The 15968-nt window shown below is 36.9% G+C and overlaps 2 protein-coding genes across 3 annotated transcripts in view; one reads left to right on the top strand and one right to left on the bottom strand.

Moving 5' to 3' along the window:
* Positions 1-1303: 1303 nt before the first annotated feature.
* On the top strand, positions 1304-12959 carry LOC108975201 (head-specific guanylate cyclase). Of its 2 annotated transcripts, XM_018943541.1 has the most exons (9): positions 1304-1422; positions 5343-5676; positions 7494-7567; positions 7643-7883; positions 8315-8699; positions 8757-8941; positions 9337-9952; positions 12227-12395; positions 12463-12658. In XM_018943541.1, exons 2-9 carry the CDS (start codon positions 5512-5514, stop codon positions 12656-12658), a joined length of 2031 nt encoding a protein of 676 aa, XP_018799086.1. In that variant the 5' UTR covers positions 1304-1422; positions 5343-5511. The 2 variants fall into 2 exon arrangements, with proteins under 2 accessions (XP_018799086.1, XP_018799087.1); XM_018943542.1 differs by lacking the exon at positions 1304-1422 and having other exon boundaries at positions 5512-5676; positions 12463-12959.
* Positions 12960-12993: 34 nt separating this feature from the next.
* LOC108975202 overlaps positions 12994-15968 on the bottom strand; it is a 4072-nt gene continuing 1097 nt past the window's right edge. Inside the window, exons 2-5 of the mRNA XM_018943544.1 lie at positions 14993-15414; positions 14712-14921; positions 14499-14648; positions 12994-13241 (exon numbers count right to left, since the gene is read on the bottom strand). Of these exons, the coding sequence (XP_018799089.1) occupies positions 13023-13241; positions 14499-14648; positions 14712-14921; positions 14993-15373 (960 nt within the window). The 5' untranslated portion in view covers positions 15374-15414 and the 3' untranslated portion in view covers positions 12994-13022. The remainder of the gene's footprint in view (positions 13242-14498; positions 14649-14711; positions 14922-14992; positions 15415-15968) is intronic.

The following is a 15968-nucleotide window of genomic DNA, read 5'->3' on the forward strand; positions in this document are numbered from 1 at the left end:
CCACTTGCATTGGCACGAAGCTTTGCTTCTTTGTTTTTTATCAACATTGCACACGCAGAGTTTGCTGCATTGATATGCAACAGGTTGTTATGATTTGTTACGCTTATCGTTACGTGAACTGAGAGCGAAAGAACAGATAAGTAATTTATTGTTGTTATTRTTGCATATTCGCATTTCTTTATGTTGGCGATGACAGTCGAAAGCTTGTTAGTTTCGCAATGATAGTCGACTATTGTTTTTGTGATGAATGTTTGGAGCATTTTTATAAGTATTATTTATCAATTTTAATATTCGATATTAAATATTAAAAACTTAAAACATATTAGAAAAGTAGTGTAAATAGTAAAATTAGTGTATACATTTTTAGCATATCTTTTTTGGTATATATTATAGACACTTTTTAAATGGAAATTATGGATAATAGTCGCTGCTTTACTAAAAATGATCTTACGACTAATGCAACATGGTTAATGGTGAAATCATTGCATACCTTTAGGCATCCACTTAAAATAATTTTCTGCATTCTTTCTACCAAAGCGGTTATCCTACGTTAATTCTTACATATTACTTTTATAGTTATAGATAGTTGGTATAGTCGCGCGAGTTCGTCCCCCTGTATGTCAATAGGCGGCAAGCTGGCTAGTACTTCGCTTGATATCGTTTGGAAAGCACTTATTTGCTGCAAGCCTATGCACTGCTTTTATTGGTCTTGCATACTTGTATGATTTTATGCTCAGCGCCTTTTTCCATATTGGTGCTGCATACAATAAATATTACGGAACTCATTGTCTTCATTCTCATTCATTATATATTTGCTTTGTCGCAAGTATACGCCAAATGTTCCATCAAGTTTGGTGTGTAGTCCAAAATTATTCTCAAATACTTCAGCTGAGGCTGTGAACTAATTTGGCACTTCCCTATGTTGTGTGATACCCTATCTTCCAGCTTCCTTGTGCTTAAGAGCACAATAGTGCAGGTTGAAAAGTATAATATATTTTTAAAACCTATTGAATTTCGATTATTTATTGCTTTTGGTTGGATTTTAAATCAATCTCGATAATTTCTAGTTTTTTGGACTCTCAATGGTCTGCTATCGGTTAAGAAAATAAACATCTTTCAAAGTAAATTAAAACGAATTAAAAAACAAGCAAATCTCATGAGCACAAATTAACGAGAAAATCAGGAGCTGTGCGCCGAAGCAAATTTTAAGTTCCCATAAAGCTTTCAAATGCGTGCTTTAAAGCTCGCGAGAAAGACAGGATACGAACGGGAGTTAGCCAGCGTTCAGTAGCAGTTACTCCTTCGTCAAATAAACAGCAAGTTGTCGGTGAGCGTATACTTAGTATAACGCCACCATTAACAACGGGTGTGGATGCCCACATTTCCTTCATATAAGAAGTGCAAGAAACGGTTGCATTTTCGGTAAGAGCTTTCGAAAATAAATTTTTAGAAATCTTTCTCGTTGTTTTGCTAAAAATTTATTTCAAATTCTAACTTACAAAACTTCGAGTGAAAATGTGTATTCGGTGCAAATTTTAATTCTAGGATACAGAAAGTGAATCGGCTTAACGGCCGATTTGTGTTATGGCCCGAGGTCAAGAGAGGCACGACAGACATAGTTTGGGAGTGTAGAACAATGGCACATTCATATAAATTATGAAATGTGCACTTTATTTTGTGTAAATGGAAAGTGTTCAGTAATTTGTGAATTATGGGCTGTTTCCATAAAGGATGTTGATGTTATTTGGTCGATCAATTGAGCTTTATTATGTTTGAGAAATTTTGTAAGGCGTGGAATAAATTTGTTCAGCATTTGGTCTGTGAACCAAAAATGTTATGTTTTAAGTATAAAAATATTTTGTGGCATATTTGTGTCTGAATTATACCTAATATTTTTCGTCCCGTCAGCTTGTGAGATTACCGTTAGAAATRTGCTGCGAATTATTTCCTTCAATTTCTTTTTTACTGAATAGTTTTGTGATTTTATTCCACCCTATAAGCAATAACTGTCCAAATCCAACTGAAACTAATATATTTTAGCCGCTACGTACCGAATATTTGGACCCCAGTACTTATAGTTGACTTGTTACCGGAAATATCGGTCAATGTGTGAGATATATTGATTATACTATACATACATATATATGTAAATAAATTCATAGAAAATCCTTTTCTGATAATAGTAAGTCTGTGTGTCTAAAATGGGCGGAGTTGAATTATTAGAATACCTCCCCCATTTTATTTATTTATTAAATGAAAAACAATAATACAATTATTATCTTACAGAGTAAGAAGCACTAGCTGCCAGGGCTTACGGCTTACTGCTCTAATAAAACTATATTGTCTTAGAATATTAATATATTAGCCGGTAAAAGGTGGATATGAGGTCAATATTACTTTCAGTACAATTATTAAAATAATTGATGTTAGTAAAGAAGTTATTTCGATCTAAAATAATTTACAATTAGTTAATTAAATTAACTTTCTAAGACCAGTTTTGTACAAAAATTCGGCTACCTTGTGGGTGTTTTCTTCAGAAAAAGGATTGATCGTATTTGAAATGGGTTGGTCATCAATTAGTGTGTTTCTAGTTGCACTAAACCTAGTGCATTCATCAAGAAGATGTCTAACTGTAAGCGATGGATAAGAGCAGAATTCGCAGCGTGGTCTATTTGCACCGTTTAGCAGGTGCGAGTGGATGGCCATGGCATGCCCAATTCGAAGTCGCGTAAAAGCAATAATGTTATTTGCTCGGCAGGTGGGCGGAATATGTGGCTGCATGCCAGTTGTATTGAAGTTCGAGTAATAATAATATAATAATGTATCCAATATTTTTGAATTTCTGGGTGACTTTGTACTGCATATACTCATAACAGTGTATCTTTGTGCCTAAATTGTCACAATTGCCCTTCCTTACTCGTTTCTTGCAGTTTTATTAATAAAACAGGCATCCTTATAAACCAAGGTAGATACTTTTGCAAACAATAAAATCTTAAAAATCTTTGCAAAAAAAAAAAAAACAAAAAAAAAAAAAAAAAAAAAGAAAAAAAAAAAAAAAAAAAAAAAAAAAAAAAAAAACAGAGGATCAATTTTGTAACTCTAATCGAAAATAAAATACTCGAATGCGGATTATTTGAGCTAACAAATCTCGATTTTCGAATTTTCCATCCTATTTTCGATTACCATATTGTTAGCTTTTGAGTTGTATAAAGCAAAAACGAAAAATTTAAGTTTTTTTCTGGTGCAGGGTGGTAAACCTTTTGCATAATTATAATATACCTGTAGATTCGAAATTCGAATAAACTTCAATTTCGACACGTGTTATAAAAGAGGGCCCCAGACAAAATGAATCACTTTTCAGCCTATTAGGGGGCTTTTTTGCGTTTTTTGAGAAAACTAACCTTATTAATGAAATAAATGTGTTTTACACCATCAGAAGTTAGAGATTTTAATAAATATAAACCCTACCATATTTTTAAAAAAATCTGRGGTTTTGACTTTATATTTTTTGATTGAATATTAGGTATTTTTTCGTTATTAGGTCAATTTAAATTTAAAGAACTAAGCGTATTTGGGACATAAAAAGGTAAGTTTCTGTGTATTGAAAACTAGTCTATTTGAGTTTTCATCATTTTCAAAGCCTTCTGCACTATTCTATTATAGGTTTTTTCAAATTAAAATATYATTATATTCAAATTAATTCTGTGATTGATTTATTACAACTAATATGCGTTCAATATACAAAAAATTATCAATTACATTTTTTACACAAGTGGCAACTCTGTTCAAAATATATTTTACAGAAATTTAGATTTTTTAATCCTTTAGCTTAAACCCCATATTGTTATACGCGTAGTATAAGTTATCAAAAATGGGTGGCAACCCTTTTCTAGCATAATTTGGAATAATAARGGTGACAACCTTTCACACTTTATTTTAAACATTAAAATTGCTCAAATCTGTTAAGTTTGTTGAACTTAATTTTATTATTAAGTAAATTAAATTTTCATACAAGTGGCAACTCTCGTCAAAACATTTTTGTATAGTTTAAAGTCCATATTTTAGTATGTCATTTATTATGATCAAATTAATTATTAGATCAAATTAATTATATTATATATATGAATAGGGTGGCAACCCTTTTCCAGCATATTTGGAACTGTAATTTGCGGTATTTAAAATATGCGTATAATAAGTCACTTTTTTTTGCAATTTAATTAATATTTTTTTAACAAGGTGGCAACTCTACTTAAAAATATGTTCAATGTTAAAATTTTTTAAATCTCTTCCGTTTGATACCCACCAATCAAAAATAGGGTTAATATAYATATATATATATAAATGTTGGATAGTCGAAAAAGTCGTTTCGTATTTTGCCTATAGATGTCAATGCAGTCTGCAGTGCTAACAATCACATTGTCTCATACCATATAGTATGATTTTTATCACTTTTAAATCTCAACAGATTGATACCCTACCCATATTGAAGAGGTAAAAATTTCATAATTTATGACATAGATAGACGTCAAACTATAAAAAAGAACATTTTAAATATCAAAAGGAGAGTTTCACAAAAATGAATCTCTTAGAAATATTTTCAAAGTATAATTATAGCTTTACTACTATAAAATATTCATGTCATCGAAAAGATTGCATTTTTCTGAAAAAAAAAGAAAAACAAGTTTTCCTAAATGCAGTATTATGTTATTTGAAAGTAGTTCTGATTGTAACTACATTTATGGCTATCAAATCAAATTAAGTTCAACTTTCAGTCTATAAAATGGAATAGGTTGCTTTAAACTGTTATTCATGTTCTAATGAAGGTGTGAATGTCGGTGTTTGTGTATATATACTATATTTAGAATGTCTATTTAGTCTCAGCTGTCCCTGTGTCRTGCCAATGAGGAAAAACCTTCAGTTGTTTGCAGGTCAAATAGATACACTTAGTGTTTTTTTGTTGCAGCTGGCAGAAGMAAAGAAAAATGCCATAAATTGCAACAACTGACACAGTTATAATCACATTTTGTTACTGCAAAATGACACAAGTGCACATTGAACTTGGTGAGCCGACGACTTAGCGACACTTTAGTCACATAAGCCCATCCACCATGACAAATTGATAGTGATTCTATCAAAGTATCGCAAAGCCGCTTTGGCCTGGCTTGCCGCTCGCCGTTTGCCTTCGCCGTGGCTTTGCAATGTGTGCCGTCATTTATTGTTTTGCACTTTTACTTTCTGTGTGCTTGGCTTTGCCTGCGCTTTTCCGATTTGCTTTCCCTTTCCAAGTGAATGGCAATAGACACTAACATAATATGTGTGTACACTTTTCATTTGCATTTCAGTGTCAAGTCGTTGCAACCCTACAACGGCTCACTTGTGTGCGGTTAGTCATAATACTTGGCAGCGTGCGGCGTGGCGTATACGCAACACAACTAACCTACAAACATAATTGGCGCGTAAACTTGGAGCCTACAGCACCGCAGTACGCACATATTTCCATTGACATTGAAAATGGCTTGCCCCTTTTTTCGTCGCAGCGACTCGTTGTCGCGTCAGCCATTGGTTTGTGCGGAAACGAGCAACAACACTTGGCAATTGGAGGATGAAGAGCAGCCGGGAGATGCGTTGACACTGACACATTTGCAAATGGCCATACAGCTGCTCACAGCGCCATCGGTAAGTGAACACATAAACTCACATATATAATATATACTCGTTATTATAAAGTCTACTTTGCAATTACTTAAGTTTCGATATTTATTAACCAATAATTATTGCAATGGTATAAAAGTTACTTCGGGTCGTCAAAGTTTACGTACTAAATTGCTGCTACTAGGGCATATTAAAACTTGTGTACTGGTAACAGAGGAGACTACTCTATTTTCGCCTTACTTCTACTTTAATTATCATATTCACTCGTACAAACACGTGGGTCCAAAGCGCCTTTATTTATAGTATAGTTATGGGGTTAGATATGTCAAGCAAATGAATTCATGCTTAAGATCTGTGTCCTGGTTCCCATGGACGAGGAAATAAGTTTTGAAATTATTAGAATTAATTCCAAGCATTGATAGCAAGATAAAATGATGAGAAGTGGTGTTTCTGCCGGTTATGGCTAACTAAAACTCTAACAGGCTTCCTTATTTCCTTCTCAACAAGGAACAATCGTTATTTCATGTATGTCGTCAATATATGTCGTCGTATATGTAAGAAATTATCGAAAGTCACTGCCTAGTATCTAGTTTACTACTAAAAGTAATTTGGCCATACCATAGCGGCGAGATCCGCTGTCTCCGCCCCTGTGTAATCGTTTTCGGGGCACTCATTAAACCAATTCACAGTCGACAAAAAAATATAATAGTCACTTTAAAATAGAAATCGAAACACTTCTTGGCTTTTTGAATTTTTATCTAGACATGTTCTTTTCCACACGAGCTCAAAGGAAAACTACCAGTCCGATCGGAATTATATTTTAGTAATAGTAATTTCTATTGAAATAGTAGCGTCTGAAAAGAGATGGGCTAAGCCAATATCGGACTGTTTTCCACAAAAAGGGAGAGCCTACAATCTGCGCCGACTACCGTGGGATAAGTCTCTTAAACATCGCATATAAGGTTCTATTGAGGGTATTGTGTGAAAGTTAAAAGCCCACAGTCAAAAAACTGATTGGACCTTTATCAATGCGGCCTAGAAAATCTGCAACAAACCAGATATTCATGATGCGCGAAATCTTGGAAAATTCCATTGAAAAGCGGGTTGACACACCAGCCCTTCCTCGTTTTCAAAGCTGCTTTTATTAGCACGAAAAGGAGCTGCCTTTATGTTGCGATGTCTGAATTTGGTATCCTTGCAAAACTAATACGGTTGAGTAAACTGAGGTTGGGCAATACCAAAATTCTTACAGGATCAGGAAGGACCTCTTCGAGCCGTTCGATACCAAACGAGGTTTCAGAAAATTGGATTCCCTATCGTGCGACCTCTTCAATCTACTGTTGGTGAAAATAATCGCTTCCTTCGGGTTGGACAATAAAGCGAAGCAAATGAGTCTGGTTGTGAACGAAGGCAAGACGAAATATCTCCTGCCAACAAATATAACTTAGAAGTCGTTGATAATTTCGTCTGTCTTGGAACTAGTGTTAACACCAACAACAACGTTAGTCTCGAAATTCAACGCAGAGTAACCTTTGCCCTTTGTAAAGTCCTCTATCGATGAAAAATTACCAAATTCTACAAGTGCATCGTCATCCCCGTCTGCTATAAGATGTAGAGGCATAGAAGATGACAATATCTAATGAGCGGAAGATTTATGTCCCTTTGCCCATTGGCAACGGCGAATATCGCATTCTATAGAACGATGAGCTCCATCAAGATATAGTAATTTTACTCAAGTTACAGCTTTCATTAACGGACGGACGGACGGATAGACAGACAGACACCTCAGCTACAGTTAAAACGTTCAGTGGTCTAACTCTTAATCACTTTTTTTCTTACAGAATTCTGATCTAAATACCGCTGTTACGTCGCTTATTGCCAAGTATAGTCAAAGTTGGCCGAAGATTTCCAAACTGTGAGTACAAGCAAAACATAACTAACGGTACGTTTGTGTTAGCGACAGCAATCTATAGATGTTTCTACTTTTTAGACGCATTGATTTGGACACATTGAAAAGTGTACCCAACTATGATTACTTGGCCGATATACAGGATATACTACTGGAGATGGACGAATCGAGTGCTAGCGAAATTTTGGTGTTGCTCGGCGAGGAATTGATCACTTCGTGCTGCACTGGCATTATTGAACGCGCTTTTCGTTGCCTCGGCACCGATCTGCAAGAGTTCCTTGGCTCCCTAGATGGCGTATATGATGTGCTCAAACTGCAGGAGGTAAGAGGAATTGATTTTCATTTGCTATATCATTCAAGGACTTTTGTCTCGAAATGAAGTGCAATTCCATTCAACCATTTTTAATATATTCTAAGCTCCCATACAAGAGTTTGTAAATTGAACAATCCTCTTCTAAACACGAACTAGGACCAACCAAATGTGAATTATTTATTCCGAAGTTAACGCCAAGAAAATACTTTTTTGCCTAGCCTTCCCAATTATCTTTTCTGCTAGAAACTAGAAAAAAATATGGAGTAAGAGTTGGTTAAATTCAAAGGTCAGCTATACATCCGCACTGGAAAAAATGAACTTACTTGCAAATTGGTTTCCCAAATACATTTATTATCAGTAAAACATCAATATACTTACCGGTTTTTCTCTGTGGCACACGCAAAATATTAATTTATTAATTACCCACATAATTCTTTCAGGAGGACGTCACCGACACCGGTTTCGTGTGCGCAGGCGATGGTGAGCTAATATTCACCTCTGAACGTCCTGTAATCGCTTGGCTGCTACTCGGCTCATTGAAGGCTCTAACCCGAATGCTGTACAATGTGCAGGTCAATATTAAAATAGAACCGGTCGAAGGCGATTCGCGTCGCTATCGCTATTTATTTTCGTTGGTTAAGGAGTACACTGGTTCAGCGGTGCCTTTGCAACGCAGTAGTGTCGAGATGGTTAAACCAACAGCTTTGCCAGCGCAGCGGAATAACTCGAGCAAAGCTGCCGATTTGGCGATGAATTCGCACACCTTTTGCAAGGCATTCCCTTGGCATTTCATTATGAATGAGAAACTGGAATTGCTGCAAATGGGTAAGGTTTCGCTTGTAGCTATGAAATATAAATATATACGTGCTTTGCTATTTCTAGGACGCGGTTTTAGCAAACTCTACAAGCCACATATAGCCGAACACGGTTGCCAGGCGACCACTTACTTTGACTTTAAACGCCCCAAAGGTTTGACCATGAAATTTCGCGATATTGCTCGTCGTACATACACACCATTTTTGATTGCTTTGAAGAGTCCACCAAACATCAGTGAGTTTCCAGCGAAGGTGAGTTAACAAACCATTTGGAAATTTACACTTTCACAAAGAACTCGAAAGCAATGAATACGTGATTAAAACCCGAGGGGTTCTTCAATAAAAACGTTCGGTCGCTTGTGAAGCTGTCAACCGCAATGTCATTAAGTGAGAAGAAAAGGAAGCTCTGGACCCGTGCATACCTTCCCTAAGGTTTGTCATTACAAGTGGGGTGAATCCATTGCACCGAATATAAAATGCTATTAATTCAAAAATACCAATATTTCTATTTATAATTTCAACGAGAATAAACGTGAATTGATACAAGTTTTTCTTTACCACCGATACTAGTTTTTCCTCATTCTATTGTCTCCTCTCTGAATTAAGAATTGAGCTTTAATTTATCAAATTTTATTTCACTACTCTAGGGACTGGAAATCAAAGGACAAATGGTACATTGCCCTGAATCCAATTCGTTACTCTTCATGGGCTCACCATTTCTCGATGGTTTGGATGGTCTCACTTGTAATGGACTTTTCATATCGGATATTCCATTGCACGATGCCACACGCGAAGTTATTTTGGTCGGCGAACAAGCACGTGCTCAGGATGGTTTGCGTCGTCGCATGGACAAATTGAAAAGCTCAATCGAAGAGGCCAATGCCGCCGTGGCTAAAGAGCGTAAAAAGAATGTCAGTTTATTGCATCTAATATTTCCAGCTGAAATAGCCGAACGCTTATGGTTGGGTGCCAGTATCGATGCCAAAACCTATCCGGATGTAACAATACTGTTTAGTGATATAGTGGGTTTTACCAGTATTTGTTCGCGTGCTACACCCTTCATGGTCATCAGCATGCTCGAGAGCTTGTATAAAGATTTCGACGAGTTCTGTGATCTCTTCGACGTCTATAAAGTCGAGACAATTGGCGATGCTTATTGTGTGGCTAGTGGTTTGCACCGAGCTTCGATTTATGATGCTCACAAGGTAGCATGGATGGCATTGAAGATGATCGTAGCTTGTGCCAAGCACATAACCCATGATGGTGAGTAAAAAATAATTATTACATATGTGGTTTGCTTTTTATTATTTTTAATGACACAAATTTTCATCTCTGTAGCCGTTCGGACTTTTTAGGTATTTTCAGAGCTTAGTTTTACGCCTATAGCGTGTGATTCCAATAACTCAAAAGTTACAAATTTTGAGCGCACGGTTTACGAGATCAGTAATAATATTGTTGCTTTGCTATCAGAGTAAATGCTCACCTCGCTGAAAGAGGCTGCACTCCGGAGTAGTAAGTCTACGGCTACCTTAATAGCTGCTACTTCTGAATGAAAAAGTAAAAGCGACGCTAAACTTGAGAGAAGCTCTTTATAAAAGACTCCCCTCCAAGCTTCGAACCATCCATGGAAAAGCACTTTGCGCCTCATCTCCAGAGATGAGGGTATGTGAGTGCAGAAACAGCAGCCATTAGTAACGTCTATAACACAGAGGTCCAAATGTTCAGTGATAAAATTGAAGGGAACTTTGTTTAGAATCTTTCATATCATTACATCTTCTCTGAGCCTTTGAACGGTCTTCGGAGGAATGCACCTGCCGGAAATATCCACGGTTGTCAAGTGTAGAATGGTATTAAGTGCCATTGTTGGTAATGATGGAGAGACGTCCAATATTCTTATATAGCGTAGCTTTTTCGACCGCCATTCATCAGACAAATACAGCATAGAATATTATTGGTTTGACTATGGTTTTGCTAAGCCAAAACGCCTCCCTCTGCAATATTTGGATCTCTGAAAGCTTTCTATCAAGGTTAAATTCCATGTATTTTTCCTTATAATCAAGTTGAAGTTTCGATACTGCGAAAAGGGGTAAAATGGTCATTGTAAATAAAAGCATTTCAATTTTATTTGACACTTATACAAGGAGCGTTCCAAAGTAAACAGGACTTTAAAAAAAAATATAGAACAAATGGATTTTTCGACAAAATCAATTTATTTTATTCAAAATAGTCTCCTTCTGCTTCAATACAGCATTTTGCACGGTCCAAAACGTGTCGAACGAGTGTTTTAGCTCGTTGGCCGGTATGGCCGCCGGCATGCTGGTGCAAGCCTTTTGAATTGCATCTACGTCTGCATAACGCTTTCCTTCCATGAGCAAATGCATTTTTCCGAAAAGGAAGAAATCGCACGGTGCAATATCAGGTGAATGCGGGGAGTGGTTAATGGTTAAAATGTGATTTTTGCTCAAATAATCGGTCACAAGCGTCAATCGATGAGACGGAGCATTATCGTGCAACAAACCAGCTTTCATCTTCGCAAAATCCGGCCGAACACGACGAATACAGCGCACCAAACGCTTCAAAACTCCAAGGTAAAATACTGCATTAACGTTTTGGCCCGGTGGAACAAATTCTTTGTGGACAATGCCCTTGAAATCATAAGAACAAATCAGCATTGTCTTCACTTTTGACTTCTCCATGCGTGATTTTTGGGATTTGGCTCGTTCGTGCCTTCTATTCAGCACTCTGGTGTTTCATTTCGGGACCATGAATTTCAATGATGATTTCGGCTGGATTTTTGATGAATTCACGCACAATTTCGATGGAATTTCCGGCGATCATGAATTTTGATTGGCCCACATATTGATTGTCATTTATGTCCTCACGACCACTTTGAAAACATTGAAACCACTCGTGCACTATGCTACGGGATATTCATTCATCCCAGAAACTTGTTTCATCAAATGAAACGTTTCGGGAAAAGTGTTACCAATTCGAAAACAAAATTTAATGTTGGCTCTTTGTTCTAAGCTCATTTTCGCACCGATAGCACAAACATACTGACACTTAAAACGCAATAACTTAACTTCTAATCGATGAAATTCACTCGAAAGCCTAGTTCTTCAATTTCTTTTTGCAAATGCAGATTAGTATACATTCATCTGTTCGCAGCCAGTTCAGTTTAGAAAGTAGTGTAGAGGTCGGGGYTTCTGAGAGTATTCAACGCCTTCGATGATTTTCGATTTACTCATCTTCTTTGACCTTATCCGGTGATTCATGACAGCATTTGTATTCATTTCTCGGCATTGTCTTTAAAGAATTGAACAGTCAATGCCAATATAAGTACTTATGTATGTATATGGATCTTAACGGCAACTTACTCAGGTGTTGGTCTTCTTTTGCTAAAAATTTAATAAGAAAAATTAAGAGACCCAAAAATTTCATTTAAGAATAAATCGTAACCTCTGTTTTTGTATTGAGTTTTCGTCCGAAAGAATGGTTCCATCTATACATTAGTATTTATAAAGTTTGTATTTTCAGATCAAGAAATCCAAATGCGCATTGGTCTGCACACCGGCACCGTATTGGCTGGAGTCGTTGGTCGCAAAATGCCGCGTTATTGCCTTTTCGGGCACAATGTCACCATAGCCAATAAGTTTGAGTCCGGCAGCGAGGCTTGCAAAATAAACGTCAGCCCAACAACGAAGGAGTAAGTTTCAATTTATAAAAAACCACTTATAAGAAATACCTAAAAGCTTTCTACTTTATACTCGTAGCTGGCTGGTCAAATATCCTGGTTTCGAGTTTGACTTAAAAGCACGAGATCCTTCCTGCTTGCCCAAAGAGTTTCCGAATACAAGCGGTGACAAGACATGCTACTTCCTTGAAAGCTATCGTCATCCTACACTAGGCGAGCATTCGCCCTTAGTGGAGCACATCAGCGAGGCGCTGAAGTCCATTTCGGAGCAATAAAAAAAAAAAAAAAAAAACTGTCAAAAAGAAACAACATTAACGATAATGTACGTTATTATTATATATCCAATAAAAGAAGCAAAGCTGACGAATAAGTGATTGAGGCATGCCACATAACTAACAGTCGACACAATGTCGCACCCTGTAAGCAAAAACCGAAACTTTCAATGTTAAATTTATTGTTGTTTGCTCATAAATAACGCCTATAAAGCACAATCCATTTTGAGCTGTTAAAGGAATCAATCAAAAACTCAATAAAGCATAAGTGGCCAAAGCCCAAATAACAAGAACCATATATGTAGAAGATGTGATCTTTTATTTTGAAGGCTATTTGTTAGCGGCAACCGTTATTTTACAATTTTATTTAATAATCACGCATTACTTGATTCCAATATTGGAGCACAAATGAGTAATCGTCAGGTATTTTCTTTGTCAGACAAGTTGTCATATGTTGTGCCATCTCCTCGCTATTTTGACCCAGGATGAAATGGGAATTAGCAAGATGTGCACAGTTCCTTATAACCCGCTCGTTGTGTGCCGTTAAATGAGCCGATCCTGTAAAGCTGTGTATAATTTCCGACGCCTAAAATAATGAAAGCAAAGGAAAGAAGCTATTAAACCCTAGCAACATTTATTAATATACAATAAAGTTTAGTCAATTAACGGTTATTGGTTCGTAACACTTTAACATGTMGTCGAGGTGTATAGCGATTTATTTGTAACTAAACGTATCGGAGTGATGATAGAAAATGATTCTGGCATATCTGTCTGCCCGTTCGTCTGTCTGTATGAGCGACAACTCGAGTTGATATATTCAGGGAATTCAACGTCATATTTTCCGAACGCTAACTTGACTTGTGAAATAGATGAGACGGTAGCCAGCATCGCAAAATACCACGTGGCTGTCCYGTTTGCTTCCACCGGACAACAAGCAGACATGTTAGACTTCTTTACAGAAAAGTATTAAATTTAAGCGCAATCCGAAGATAGTTCTACATCAAGTCTCGCCGTCGAGAAAAGCGGAATCCACTGATACATAACAGAGACCAATTAGTAGTCGACTCAGTGGACTTCCACCCTGTTGAAATGCTTCAAGAAAGCAAATTATCGCCCAAAAAGGTGAGAGACGCCATTTTATGGGATGGATATGGAGGGCTCTAAGGCCCAATTTGAGTCGAGGTCGAATTGCAAAAGCAACGATCCAACTTGGTGGAGAAATAATACAAAGGCAATGCCACCCATTCTCGACCGAACTAAATTTGTCGAATTTAATCGCATTCCAAAGAAGTTTAAACGTAAAGTCACGCCCGGCGAGAAAAATTGGATCCAATGAAACACAACAGAGACCAAGAAGTAGTCGACTCAGTGGACTGACAGCAGGTGAAAGCACTCCCAAATAGGTGAAAGATCGGCCGAAAAGGTGAGGGCCACTATTTTATGGGATTTATGTGATCTACATATGAAGGGCCTAATGCGACTCGAAGTCGAAGCGCGAAAGCTTGAACCGTTGCTTGGTGCTTGGTGAAGAAACAATATAAAGGCAATACCACYCGCTCTCGACCCAACTAAATTTGTCGAATTAGGCTACGAACTGCAGACCYAGATTTGAAAAAGTCACAAGTCGGGCATAAATTTTAGCCAAAAGAGGAAGCCACGGAAGCTTTCTTTATTGATCTCCAGAAAACTTATTTTTCTGTCGGGTTAAATAAATTATAACGTCGCTGGGTCATGTGATCAATATATTTCTTTTATGTGCTGTTGTAAAATTGTTCTTCGCCAATTCTGATCTAATATCATATATACTCTGTATATTTGTATTTTATAAAACGGAAAAACTTACATCAATTCGTCCATAACTGTCAATATAGTGTAACTGTGAATATATACAAAGCGAAAACTGTGGTGATTTCATGTCCACAGAATCTTCCTTTAACACAGCGGAACAAAATCGGTATGGTTCAACACCAGGTTCCCGATATAGAGGTAAGGGCTATGTAGTCATAGAAAAAGAGAAACTTATACACTTAAATAATTAAGGTAACTCATGGCCTACTTCTTCAAATGGCAACTCCTCCAATCGCACGTCATAATAAAAGAAGGCATTGAAACCGAATTGACAATCTTGACGGATCTTCATCCACATTTCGTAATATGGCTCACATTTCCCATTCATTRTACCTGTCTTGCATAATGAATCTAAGCAATTCGTGGGCAGGTTTTGATGTCCACGTAAATTCGCTAACATCGCAAGCAAACGGTCAGTCTACAATGGTGCGAAGATTAGTTGGAATTATTAAATGAGTTACCAAGCCAAGAGTCGCCTTACATACTTACATCCCAACCCAAAGTGTGCAACTGTATGAGTCCTACGCGACGCAGAAAACATTTTACATAACAATGTGTGTCGTGTGCCTCCGCTTCGTTACTGAAAATTTGCACTCCCCAATTGACATTCGCATTTGGCAGATCGTGGCTGCACCGATGCTTTGCATAACGTACAACCTCTGGCATTAGGCCCGGAAAGAAGCTCGGCTCTTTAGCGCCACTGAAAACATCACTTTCAGCTTCCTTCGATACAGTAGCATTCACATAATCCTCTTGTATACCGCTTAGAACTGCGCTATTCGARKTCTCACAGTTCACGTCGAACGCCARAGAGGAACTGGGTAGGTTTAAAAAAATATCCGAAAGACACAAGAAAATTAACACGTTCATTTAAGCTGCTGATGACGGAAGTGGATATTACACTTTTRGGCCTGTTAAAATTTGAAAACGTCACAATATTTATTTAGTATTATATTTCGGAGTTGACATTTGTATGGGGCTTGAAAAGCTACTTTTTCCTTAAGTGTGCTTGTAGAAACATATGTAAGCTTTTTTCTGATAAATGTTACGTGTTTCATATTTCACAATTCGTTGGACATATGGATCGTAAGTTTTTGGTCTTTTGAAAAAAAAAAAATAAAAATGACATGAAAGAGAGGATTGAGGATCAGTTAGCTTCATGACTTCAATAATTTCGTGTGATTGGAATCATTTTCATCGAATATCTCAAAAAATGGAGAACCACTATATTCCGCGGAAAAGAAGTCTATCAAGAAGTAACTCAGGGAGTAAGGTATGTTTTCAAATGAAARAAATAAAAAAWTGGTATCGAAAAGTTGGAAGATCGCTTATTTCTATAATCGCTTAAAAAGAAGCGAATGTGTGATCCTATTAGAGGTATTTTTTTAAATCGGTTCTTATTTTTTTAATGATGAGAGATGACAACCGACTATAAAGCTCGTAATTCCGGCGACACTTGGTTTCA

This window comes from Bactrocera latifrons, unplaced genomic scaffold (genome assembly GCF_001853355.1).
Source record: "Bactrocera latifrons isolate USDA-ARS-PBARC rearing strain unplaced genomic scaffold, ASM185335v1 scaffold_627, whole genome shotgun sequence".
Lineage (NCBI taxonomy): Eukaryota > Metazoa > Arthropoda > Insecta > Diptera > Tephritidae > Bactrocera > Bactrocera latifrons.

What these genes read in the sequence shown, in the direction of transcription:
- LOC108975201 (XM_018943541.1), top strand. Translation starts at nt 5,512, where the DNA reads ATGGCTTGCCCCTTTTTTCGTCGCAGCGACTCGTTGTCGCGTCAGCCA. An exon ending in TGGCCGAAGATTTCCAAACT is followed by an intron (nt 7,568 to 7,642) that starts GTGAGTACAAGC and finishes TCTACTTTTTAG; the next exon opens with ACGCATTGATTTGGACACAT. An exon ending in TCAGTGAGTTTCCAGCGAAG is followed by an intron (nt 8,942 to 9,336) that starts GTGAGTTAACAA and finishes TCACTACTCTAG; the next exon opens with GGACTGGAAATCAAAGGACA.